Genomic DNA, 12500 nt, shown 5'->3' on the forward strand with positions numbered 1-12500 from the left:
ATTGCTCACGTAGGTGACAGCAAGGCATACTTACTCAACAACCACACAGGTTACACTGACGGTGGCGGTATAAAAAAAACTATAACACTCTTACTAATAATGCGCCACACTGTGAACCCACACCAAACAAGAATGACAAACACATTTCGGGAGAACATCTGCACAGTAACACAACATAAACACAACAGGACAAATACCCAGAATCCCATGCAGCCCTAACTCTTCCGCGATACATTATACACCCCCGCTACCAAACCCCGCCCACCTCAACCGACGCAAGGGGGGGGGGGGGGTTGGTAGCGGGGGTGTATAATGTATCGCGGAAGAGTCAGGGCTGCATGGGATTCTGGGTGTTTGTTCTGTTGTGTTTATGTTGTGTTAAGGTGCAGATGTTCTCCCGAAATGTGTTTGTCATTCTTGTTTGGTTTTGGTTCAAAGTGTGGCGCATTATTAGTAAGAGTGTTAAAGTTGTTTTATATGGTCACCGTCAGTGTAACCTGTGTGGCTGTTGACAAAGTATGCCTTGCTGTCACGTACGTGTGCAAGCAGAAGATGTATATTGTATAACAAGTGTTGGGCTGGCACACTGTTAATTCAGATTGTAGAGAGCGCCAAATGTTGTATCATCATGGCATGCCCTTATTATAGCTGTAAGGGTGAAAATCGGTGAATATTAATCCCGGGAGTTTTCTGCGAGAGGCACTGAAATCCGGAAGTCTCACGGGAAAATTGGGGGGTTCAGCAAGTAAGCTGCTGAGCCGCATCAGAGTGATCAAAGAGCCGCATGCGGCTCCGGAGCCGCGGGTTGTTGACCCCTGCGCTAGCGTAACCCTGTAACACCCCTTGTAGTAAAATCACAACGTTACCTTTAACCATCCTAAAAAAACAATTATTTTTATTTTTTTACCACATTTACATAGTCATTGGGTCCTATTGTTCAGTCTCACAAGGCTATTGGATTGTACGTTTGTTTATAAGTCACGCCTTCCGGCCATGAACTCACACAACCTCTCAAGGCAGGAGCCAAGCTGAGTTGGGTTGTACTTTATTGAAGTATTTATCAATGTACTCACACTATTTTTTGATCAATCCTCGTCCACAAATCCATCAAAGTCCTCAAGTCACGTCCGCTTTTCCTCCATATAAACAGCGTGCCGGCCCAGTCATATAACATCTATGGCTTTTGGAACTCAGTGCACACACAACAACCTATCTGGATCTTGATAAGAGATTCGATAATGGGCTCAAACTCGATAATTTCTTAACAAACATCATCCCTAGTTTGGGGTCATTGTCCTGTTGCCCAAGACCTAACCTCCGGGCTGATGATTTTAGCTTGTCCTGAAGAATTTGGAGGTAATCCTCCTTTTTCATTGTCCCATTTACTCTCTGTAAAGCACCAGTTTCCATCCATCCATCCATTTTCTACCGCTTATTCCCTTCGGGGTCGCGGGGGGCACTGGAGCCTATCTCAGCTACAATCGGGCGGAAGGCGGCGTACACCCTGGACAAGTCGCCACCTCATTTAATTGGCAGCAAATCAGGCCCAGCGCATATAGGTCGTGAGTCATACTTGCCAACCTTGAGACCTCCGATTTCGGGAGGTGGGGGCGTGGTCAGGGGGGACATGGTTGGGGGCGGGGGCGTGTTTGGGGGCGTGGTTAAGAGGGTAGGAGTATATTTGCAGCTAGAATTCACCAAGTCAAGTATTTCATATATATATATACATACATATATATATATATATATATATATATATATATATATATATATATATATATATATATATATACTCAAGTATTTCATATATATATATATATATATATATATATATGAAATACTTGACTTTCAGTGAATTCTAGCTATATATATATATATATATATATATATATATATATATATATATATATGAAATACTTGACTTTCAGTGAATTCTAGCTATATATATATATATATATATATATATATATATATATATATATATATATATATATATATATATATATATATATATATATATATATATAGTATAGCAGTTAGTCTAAAAGCCCTAGATGTTATTGTCACATATGCATGTACAGTAGATGGCAGTATTGTCCTGTTTAAGAGTGTCACATTGCTGTTTGCGACAGACGAACTGCTTTACGGTAGAAGAAAACGTGACTGCTGTTGTTGTGTGTTGTTACCGCGCTGGGAGGACGTTAGTGAAACTGCCTAACAATAAACCCACATAAGAAACCAAGAACTCGCCCTCGATCATTCTACAGTTATAACGTGATTGGGCAGGCACGCTGTTTATATTGTGGGAAAGCGACGTGAGAACAGGCTGGCCGCTGTCGACACGTCACTCAGGTCTGCATGGAGCTGGAGGGGGGCGTGGCCTCCAGCTCCGCCTGAATTTCGGGAGAAAATTTGTCCCGGGAGGTTTTCGGGAGAGGCGCTGAATTTCGGGAGTCTCCCCGAAAATCCGGGAGGGTTGGCAAGTATGTTGTGAGTTCAAATCCCGGCCCAGTCATACCAAAGACTATAAAAAAAATGGGACCCATTACCTCCCTGCTTGGCACTCAGCATCAAGGGTTGGGATTGGGGGTTAAATCACCAAAAAATGATTCCCGGGCGCGGCCACTGCTGCTGCTCACTGCTTCCCTCACCTCCCAGGGGGTGATCAAGGGTGATGGGTCAAATGCAGAGAATAATTTCGCCACACCTAGTGTGTGTGTGACAATCATTGGTACTTTAACTTAACACTACCACCACCATGCTTGACGGTAGGTATGGTGTTCCTGGGATTTAAGGCCTCACCTTTTCTCCTCCAAATATATTGCTGGGTATTGTGGCAAAACAGTGCAATTTTTGTTTCATCTGACCACAGAACTTTCCTCCAGAAGGTCTCAACTTTGTCCATGTGATGTCAGAAAACCAACAAATTTAGCTGATGCCAATTTTGGCAAGAAAAGTGGTCAAAAATTCAAGCAGAAGCTTGTGGATGGCTACCAAAAGCACCTTATTGCAGTGAAACTTGCCAAGGGACATGTAAGCAAATATTAACATTGCTGTATGTATACTTTTGACCCTCACATTTTCAGTAGACCCATAATAAATTCATAAAAGAAGCAAACTTCATGAATGTTTTTTGTGACCAACCAAAATAAGAGTTGTAGAAATGATTGGAAACTCAAGACAGCCATGACATTATGTTCTTTACAAGTGTATGTCAACTTTTGACCATGTGTATATGTAGCTAAGAAGAGGCTTAAAAACTACAAAAAATAAATAAGTGCACTAACGTCGTCTTTCCATCCTTCCGGTCTCAGTCGGAGCAGGCGCGCTTGCCTGCAGCGCCGTGCCGTTTCGTGCTCCGCCACCGTGTACCTGTGGAGGGCGCTGTGCTGCCGCCTCATACCCAGCGTGGCGCCGCCGCGGCTGGGCACGCTGGTGAAGCCTTGGCAGCGAGGGAAACTGAACACCGTCACCTGGTCGAAGCGCACATGATGCTGCCTTTTTACCCGCCGGGGCTTTTTCACGATGGAGCCAACTGTGAAGAGGAGGAGGGAGAGCCAATGTTATTGTTATTGTTATTGTTATTGTTTGTGTCAGTCCCAGCCACAGGATAAATAAATACAAACTATAAAGGTCTGAATCATTTTGATATCAACAGCACCACAATATTTCCTGAGGCTAGACAAAGTCATAAATAACTGCGGTTGCAAATAGAAGCACATTTTAACAGAACTTGGACCTGGGGCTTTGTTCTGTTGCTGTCTGGGTGACAAAAAAAAACAAACACCATATGGTTTGATTTTATAGTAGAAAAAGGAGAAGACATTCCTGCAAAATGTTCTGTTGCTAGCAAATAAAACAGCATGGGGTTAATAACAATGTTTTAATATTTTTTTTTATCGGACTAACCCCATTTTCTTTTGTATTCATTATGATTAATCACAGGTTATGACCCAATTGCACAGTATAGATTAATTTAAAAAATACCCCAATATTTATGCACAGATGCAGTTTTTTTGTCAGAATGAGGTTGTTTGCATACATTTTTTAATTAGTGCCATTAAATGATTATATTTTTATCAGATTAATCCCATTTTTTATTTTTTTATTTTTATTAATTATGATTAATCACAGGTTATGACTCAATTGCACAGTATAGATTAATTTAAAAAAATACCCCAATATTTGTGCACAAATGCAGTTTTTTTTGTCAGAACGAGGTTGTTTGTATAAATGGTTTAATTAGTGCCGTTAAATGATTATATATTTTTTTAAATAATACAATTTTTGATTATTTTTTAAAAATTAATTATGATTAATCACAGGTTATGACTCAATTGCACAATATAGATTAATTTAAAAAAAATACCCCAATATTTGTGCACAAATGCAGTTTTTTTTGTCAGAATGAGGTTGTTTGTATAACTTGTTTGATTAGTGCCGTTAATTGATTATATTTTTATCAGATTAATCCAATTTTTGATTTTTTTAAAATGAATTATGATTAATCACAGGTTATGACCCAATTGCACAGTATAGATTAATTTAAAAAAAATACCCCAGTATTTGTGCACAAATGCAGTTTTTTTGTCAGAATGAGGTTGTTTGTATAAATTGTTTAATTAGTGCCGTTAAATGATTATATTTTTATCAACTTAATCCCATTTTTTTTTTTTTTTTTTTACATTTTTTTAAAATTAATTATGATTAATCACAGGTTATGACTCAATTTCACAGTATAGATTAATATTAAAAAAATACCCCAATATTTGTGTACAAATGCATTTTTTTTTGTCAGAATGAGTTTGTTTGTATAAATTGTTTAATTAGTGCTGTTAAATGATTATATTTGTATCAGATTAATCCCTTTTTTTTTTTTTTTTTATTAATTATGATTAATTACAGGTTGACTCAATTGCACAGTATAAATTAATAAAAATAAAAAAAAACCAATATTTGTGTACATATGCAGTTTGTTTTGTCAGAATGAGGTTGTTTGTATAAATTGTTTAATTAGTGCCTTTAATGATTATATTTTTATCAGATTAATCCCATCTTTTATTTTTTTATTTATTATGATTAACCACAGGTTATGACTCAATTGCACAGTATAGATTAATTTAAAAAAATACCCCAATATTTCTGCACAAATGCAGTTTGTTTTGTCAGAATGAGGTCGTTTGTATAAATAGTTTAATTAGTTATTTTTATCAGATTAATCCCATTTTTGATTTTTTTTATTAACTATGATTAATCACAGGTTATGACTCAATTGCAGAGTATAGATTAATTAAAAAAAATAACCCAATATTTGTGCACAAATGCAGTGTTTTTTGTCAGAATGAGGTTGTTTGTATAAATTGTTTAATTAGTGCTGTTAAGTGATTATATTTTTATCAGATTAATCCCATTTTTGATTTAAAAAAAAATATATAATTATGATTAATCACAGATTATGACTCAATTGGACAGTATAGATTAATTAAAAAAATACCACAATATTTGTGCACAAATGCAGTTTTTTTGTCAGAATGAGGTTGTTTGTATAAATTATTTAATTAGTGCCGTTAAATGATTATATTTTTATCAGATTAATCCAATTTTTGAATTTTTTTTAATTAATTATGATTAATCACAGGTTATGACCCAATTGCACAGTATAGATTAATTTAAAAAAAAAATACCCCAGTATTTGTGCACAAATGCAGTTTTTTGTCAGAATGAGGTTGTTTGTATAAATTGTTTAATTAGTGCCGTTAAATGATTATATTTTTATCAGATTAATCCCTTTTTTGATTTAAATTTTTTTTTAAATTATGATTAATCACAGGCTATGACCCAATTGCACAGTATAGATTAATTAAAAAAATACCCAAATATTTGTGCACAAATGCAGTTTTTTATTGTCAGAATGAGGTTGTTTGTATAACTTGTTTGATTAGTGCCGTTAAATGATTATATTTTCATCAGATTAATCCAATTTTTGATTTATTTAAAATTAATTATGATTAATCACAAGTTATGACTCAATTGCACAGTATAGATTACTTTTTTTTAAATACCCCAATATTTGTGCACAAATGCAGTTTTTTGTCAGAATGAGGTTGTTTGTATAAATAGTTTAGTTATTTTTATCAGATTAATCCCATTTTTGATTTTTTTTAATTAATTATGATTAATCACAGGTTATGACTCAATTGCACAGTATAGATTAATTAAGAAAATACCCCAATATTTGTGCACAAATGCAGTTTTTTTGTCAGAATGAGGTTGTTTGTATAAATTGTTTAATTAGTGCCGTTAAATGATTATATTTTTATCAGATTAATCCAATTTTTGATTTTTAAAAAATTAATTATGATTAATCACAGGTTATGACTCAATTGCACATTAACGATTAATTTAAAAAAAATACCCCAATATTTGTGCACAAATGCAGTTTTTTGTCAGAATGAGGTTGTTTGTATAACTTGTTTGATTAGTGCCGTTAAATGATTATATTTTTATCAAATTAATCCAATTTTTGATTTTTTAAAAATTAATTATGATTAATCACAGGTTATGACCCGATTGCGCAGTATAGATTAATTTAAAAAAATACCCCAGTATTTGTGCACAAATGCAGTTTTTTTTAGTCAGAATGAGGTTGTTTGTATAAATTGTTTAATTAGTGCCGTTAAATGATTATATTTTTATCAGATTTATCCCATTTTTGATAAAAAAAAAAAAAATAATTATGATTAATCACAGGTTATGACTCAATTGCACAGTATATATTAATTTAAAAAATACCCCAACATTTGTGCACAAATGCAGTTTTTTTGTCAGAATGAGGTTGTTTGTATAAATTATTTAATTAGTGCCGTTAAATGATTATATTTTTATCAGATTAATCCAATTTTTGATTTTTTTAAAATTAATTATGATTAATCACAGGTTATGACCCAATTGCACAGTATAGATTCATTTAAAAAAAATACCCCAGTATTTGTGCACAAATGCAGTTTTTTGTCAGAATGAGGTTGTTTGTATAAATTGTTTAATTAGTGCCGTTAAATGATTATATTTTTATCAGATTAATCCCTTTTTTGATTTAAAAAAAATAATTAATTATGATTAATCACAGGCTATGACCCAATTGCACAGTATAGATTAATTAAAAAAATACCCAAATATTTGTGCACAAATGCAGTTTTTTATTGTCAGAATGAGGTTGTTTGTATAAATTATTTAATTAGTGCCGTTAAATGATTATATTTTTATCGGATTAATCCCATTTTTTTTTTTTTTTTATTAATTGTGATTAATCACAGGTTATGACTCAATTGCACTGTATAGATTAATTTAAAAAAATACCCCAATATTTCTGCACGAATGCAGTTTGTTTTGTCAGAATGAGGTTGTTTGTATAAATTATTAATTAGTGTCGTTAAATGATTATATTTTTATCAGATTAATCCCATTTTTTTTTTTTTTTTTTTTATTAATTATGATTAATCACAGGTTATGACTCAATTGCACAGTATAGATTAATTAAAAAAATACCCCAATATTTGTGCACAAATGCAGTTTGTTTTGTCAGAATGAGGTTGTCTGTATAAATAGTTTAATTAGTTATTTTTATCAGATTAATCCCATTTTTTTTTTTTTTTTATTAACTATGATTAATCACAGGTTATGACTCAATTGCACAGTATAGATTAATTAAAAAAATACCCCAATATTTGTGCACAAATGCAGTTTTTTGTCAGATTGAGGTTGTTTGTATAAATTGTTTAATTAGTGCCGTTAAATGATTATATTTTTATCAGATTAATCCCATTTTTTATTTTTATTAATTATGATTAATCACAGGCTATGACTCAATTGCACAGTATAGATTAATTTAAAAAAAATACCCCAATATTTCTGCACAAATGCAGTTTGTTTTGTCAGAATGAGGTTGTCTGTATAAATAGTTTTAGTTATTTTTTATCAAATGAATCCCATTTTTGATTGTTTTTATTAACTATGATTAATCACAGGTTATGACTCAATTGCAGAGTATAGATTAATTAAAAAAAACAAAACAATATTTGTGCACAAATGCAGTTTTTTTTGTCTGAATGAGGTTGTTTGTATACATTGTTTAATTAGTGCCGTTAAATGATTATATTTTTATCAGATTAATCCTATTTTAGAATTTTTTTTAAATTAAATATGATTAATCACAGGTATGACTCAATTGCACATTAAAGATTAATACAAAAAAAATACCCCAATATTTGTGCACAAATGCAGTTTTTTGTCAGAATGAGGTTGTTTGTATAAATTGTTTAATTAGTGCCGTTAAATTATTACATTTTTATCAGATTAATTCTATTTTTGATTTTTTTTTTTTATTAATTATGATTTATCACAGGTTATGACTCAATTGCAAAGTATTAATTCATTTAAAAAAAATACCACAATATTTGTGCACAAATGCAGTTTTTTTTGTCAGAATGAGGTTGTTTGTATAAACTGTTTAATTAGTGCCGTTAAATTATTATATTTTTATCAGATTAATCCCATTTTTGATTATTTTTTTTAATTAATTATGATTAATCACAGGTTATGACTCAATTGCACAGTATAGATTAATTAAAAAAATACCCCAATATTTGTGCACAAATGCAGTTTTTTGTCAGATTGAGGTTGTTTGTATAAATTGTTTAATTAGTGCCGTTAAATGATTATATTTTTATCAGATTAATCCCATTTTTTATTTTTTTATTTTTATTAATTATGATTAATCACAGGCTATGACTCAATTGCACAGTATAGATTAATTTAAAAAAAATACCCCAATATTTCTGCACAAATGCAGTTTGTTTTGTCAGAATGAGGTTGTCTGTATAAATAGTTTTAGTTATTTTTTATCAAATGAATCCCATTTTTGATTGTTTTTATTAACTATGATTAATCACAGGTTATGACTCAATTGCAGAGTATAGATTAATTAAAAAAAAAAAAACAATATTTGTGCACAAATGCAGTTTTTTTTGTCTGAATGAGGTTGTTTGTATACATTGTTTAATTAGTGCCGTTAAATGATTATATTTTTATCAGATTAATCCTATTTTAGAATTTTTTTTAAATTAAATATGATTAATCACAGGTATGACTCAATTGCACATTAAAGATTAATACAAAAAAAATACCCCAATATTTGTGCACAAATGCAGTTTTTTGTCAGAATGAGGTTGTTTGTATAAATTGTTTAATTAGTGCCGTTAAATTATTACATTTTTATCAGATTAATTCTATTTTTGATTTTTTTTTTTTATTAATTATGATTTATCACAGGTTATGACTCAATTGCAAAGTATTAATTCATTTAAAAAAAATACCACAATATTTGTGCACAAATGCAGTTTTTTTTGTCAGAATGAGGTTGTTTGTATAAACTGTTTAATTAGTGCCGTTAAATTATTATATTTTTATCAGATTAATCCCATTTTTGATTATTTTTTTTAATTAATTATGATTAATCACAGGTTATGACTCAATTGCACAGTATAGATTAATTAAAAAATACCACAATATTTGTGCACAAATGCAGTTTGTTTTGTCAGAATGAGGTTGTCTGTATAAATAGTTTAATTAGTTATTTTTATCAGATTAATCCCATTTTTGATTTTTTTTTATTAACTATGATTAATCACAGGTTATGACTCAATTGCACAGTATAGATTAATTAAAAAAATACCCCAATATTTGTGCACAAATGCAGTTTTTTTGTCAGAATGAGGTTGTCTGTATAAATAGTTTTAGTTATTTTTATCAAATGAATCCCATTTTTGATTGTTTTTATTAACTATGATTAATCACAGGTTATGACTCAATTGCAGAGTATAGATTAATTTAAAAAAATAACCCAATATTTGTGCACAAATGCAGTGTTTTTTGTCAGAATGAGGTTGTTTGTATACATTGTTTAATTAGTGCTGTTAAATGATTATATTTTTATCAGATTAATCCCATTTTTGATTAAAAAAAAAAAATATAATTATGATTAATCACAGATTATGACTCAATTGGACAGTATAGATTAATTAAAAAAATACCACAATATTTGTGCACAAATGCAGTTTTTTTGTCAGAATGAGGTTGTTTGTATAAATTATTTAATTAGTGCCGTTAAATGATTATATTTTTTATCAGATTAATCCAATTTTTGATTTTTTTAAAATTAATTATGATTAATCACAGGTTATGACCCAATTGCACAGTATAGATTAATTTTTTTTTAAATACCCCAGTATTTGTGCACAAATGCAGTTTTTGTCAGAATGAGGTTGTTTGTATAAATTGTTTAATTAGTGCCGTTAAATGATTATATTTTTATCAGATTAATCCCTTTTTTGATTTAAATTTTTTTTTAAATTATGATTAATCACAGGCTATGACCCAATTGCACAGTATAGATTAATTAAAAAAACACCCAAATATTTGTGCACAAATGCAGTTTTTTATTGTCAGAATGAGGTTGTTTGTATAACTTGTTTGATTAGTGCCGTTAAATGATTATATTTTCATCAGATTAATCCAATTTTTGATTTATTTAAAATTAATTATGATTAATCACAAGTTATGACTCAATTGCACAGTATAGATTACTTTTTAAAAAATACCCCAATATTTGTGCACAAATGCAGTTTTTTGTCAGAATGAGGTTGTTTGTATAAATAGTTTAGTTATTTTTATCAGATTAATCCCATTTTTGATTGTTTTTATTAACTATGATTAATCACAGGTTATGACTCAATTGCAGAGTATAGATTAATTAAAAAAATACCCCAATATTTCTGCACAAATGCAGTTTTTTTTGTCTGAATGAGGTTGTTTGTATACATTGTTTAATTAGTGCCGTTAAATGATTATATTTTTATCAGATTAATCCTATTTTAGAATTTTTTTTAAATTAATTATGATTAATCACAGGTATGACTCAATTGCACATTAAAGATTAATACAAAAAAATACCCCAATATTTGTGCACAAATGCAGTTTTTTTGTCAGAATGAGGTTGTTTGTATAAATTGTTTAATTAGTGCCGTTAAATTATTATATTTTTATCAGATTAATCCTATTTTTGATTTTTTTTTTATTAATTATGATTTATCACAGGTTATGACTCAATTGCAAAGTATTAATTAATTTTTTCTAAATACCACAATATTTGTGCACAAATGCAGTTTTTTTTGTCAGAATGAGGTTGTTTGTATAAACTGTTTAATTAGTGCCGTTAAATTATTATATTTTTATCAGATTAATCCCATTTTTGATTTTTTTTAAAAATTAATTATGATTAATCACAGGTTATGACTCAATTGCACAGTATAGATTAATTAAAAAAATACCACAATATTTGTGCACAAATGCAGTTTTTTTGTCAGAATGAGGTTGTTTGTATAAATTATTTAATTAGTGCCGTTAAATAATTATATTTTTATCAGATTAATCCCATTTTTGATTTTTTTTTATGAATTATGATTAATCACAGGTTATGACTCAATTGCACAATATAGATTAATTTAAAAAATACCCCAATCTTTGTGCACAAATGCAGTTTTTTTGTCAGAATGAGGTTGTTTGTATAAATTGTTTAATTAGTGCGGTTAAATGATTATATTTTTATCAGATTAATCCCATTTTAGATTTTTTTTTTAATTAATTATGATTAATCACAGGTTATGACTCACTTGCACAGTATAGATTAATACAAAAAAATGCATTTTTGTCAGAATGTCATACAGGAACATTTAAAAAAAAAAATTAACTAGTTCTCTGCAATGATTTCCATTTTTGAATTTGCATTAATCATCATTAATCACTCGCTTGCATAGTTTTAAAAAGTCCTCAATATTTGGACACAAATGCAATGCCAGGTTACTCTTTAGTTTAAGAGTTTGGCTTAAAAAAAAAAAAAAAAGGTTGTCTGACCTTCGCACATAACCGAGGATGAATTCTTGTCCCGGCAGACAGCAAACAAGTGAAGCCAGCTGACTAAGCTTATCTCGGCCTGTGTGTGTGTGTGCGTGAAAAAAAACCAAAAAAAAAACCGGGGCTTCTGTTTGCATCGCGACAGCTTGAAAAACAACATGCCTGAAACAGTAAATGAATAATGTTTGCACTTCAAGTGAAGCCATTTCGCACCTGCGCAAGGCGATAAAAATAGACTCTTCCACATGCAAATAGATCCCGCAGCATGCAAATGATCTTCTGCACAACCGGACAGAGCCTTTTTTAATCCCCCCCCGACGCTATCACAACAGGCCCGAGGTTAGCATTTTCATATCAGTAAGTCATAATAGGGCTGCTGCAGCGCGATAGGAGACACTCCCATAAAACATTAATAGGAAGTGGCCAGATAAGGAAAGGTGGCCCTTGGCTTTTGGCTGGGTGGACTCACCGGGTAGAACGCCGGGTGCAGGGGGGGTGTGGGGCGTAAAATCCTCCCTGTCCGACTCCCACTC

At 31.0% G+C, this 12500-nt stretch overlaps 1 protein-coding gene across 2 annotated transcripts in view; it reads right to left on the bottom strand.

The window, feature by feature from the left end:
* Positions 1-12500, bottom strand: part of LOC133581409 (cysteine/serine-rich nuclear protein 1-like) — a 41780-nt gene that overhangs the window by 4251 nt on the left and 25029 nt on the right. For both annotated transcript variants that reach the window (XM_061935415.1, XM_061935407.1), the window contains exons 2-3: positions 12437-12500; positions 3288-3535 (exon numbers count right to left, since the gene is read on the bottom strand). The exon at positions 12437-12500 is cut by the window's right edge and continues 112 nt beyond it. In XM_061935415.1, the coding sequence (XP_061791399.1) occupies positions 3288-3535; positions 12437-12500 (312 nt within the window). The remainder of the gene's footprint in view (positions 1-3287; positions 3536-12436) is intronic.

This window comes from Nerophis lumbriciformis, linkage group LG03 (assembly GCF_033978685.3).
Source record: "Nerophis lumbriciformis linkage group LG03, RoL_Nlum_v2.1, whole genome shotgun sequence".
Lineage (NCBI taxonomy): Eukaryota > Metazoa > Chordata > Actinopteri > Syngnathiformes > Syngnathidae > Nerophis > Nerophis lumbriciformis.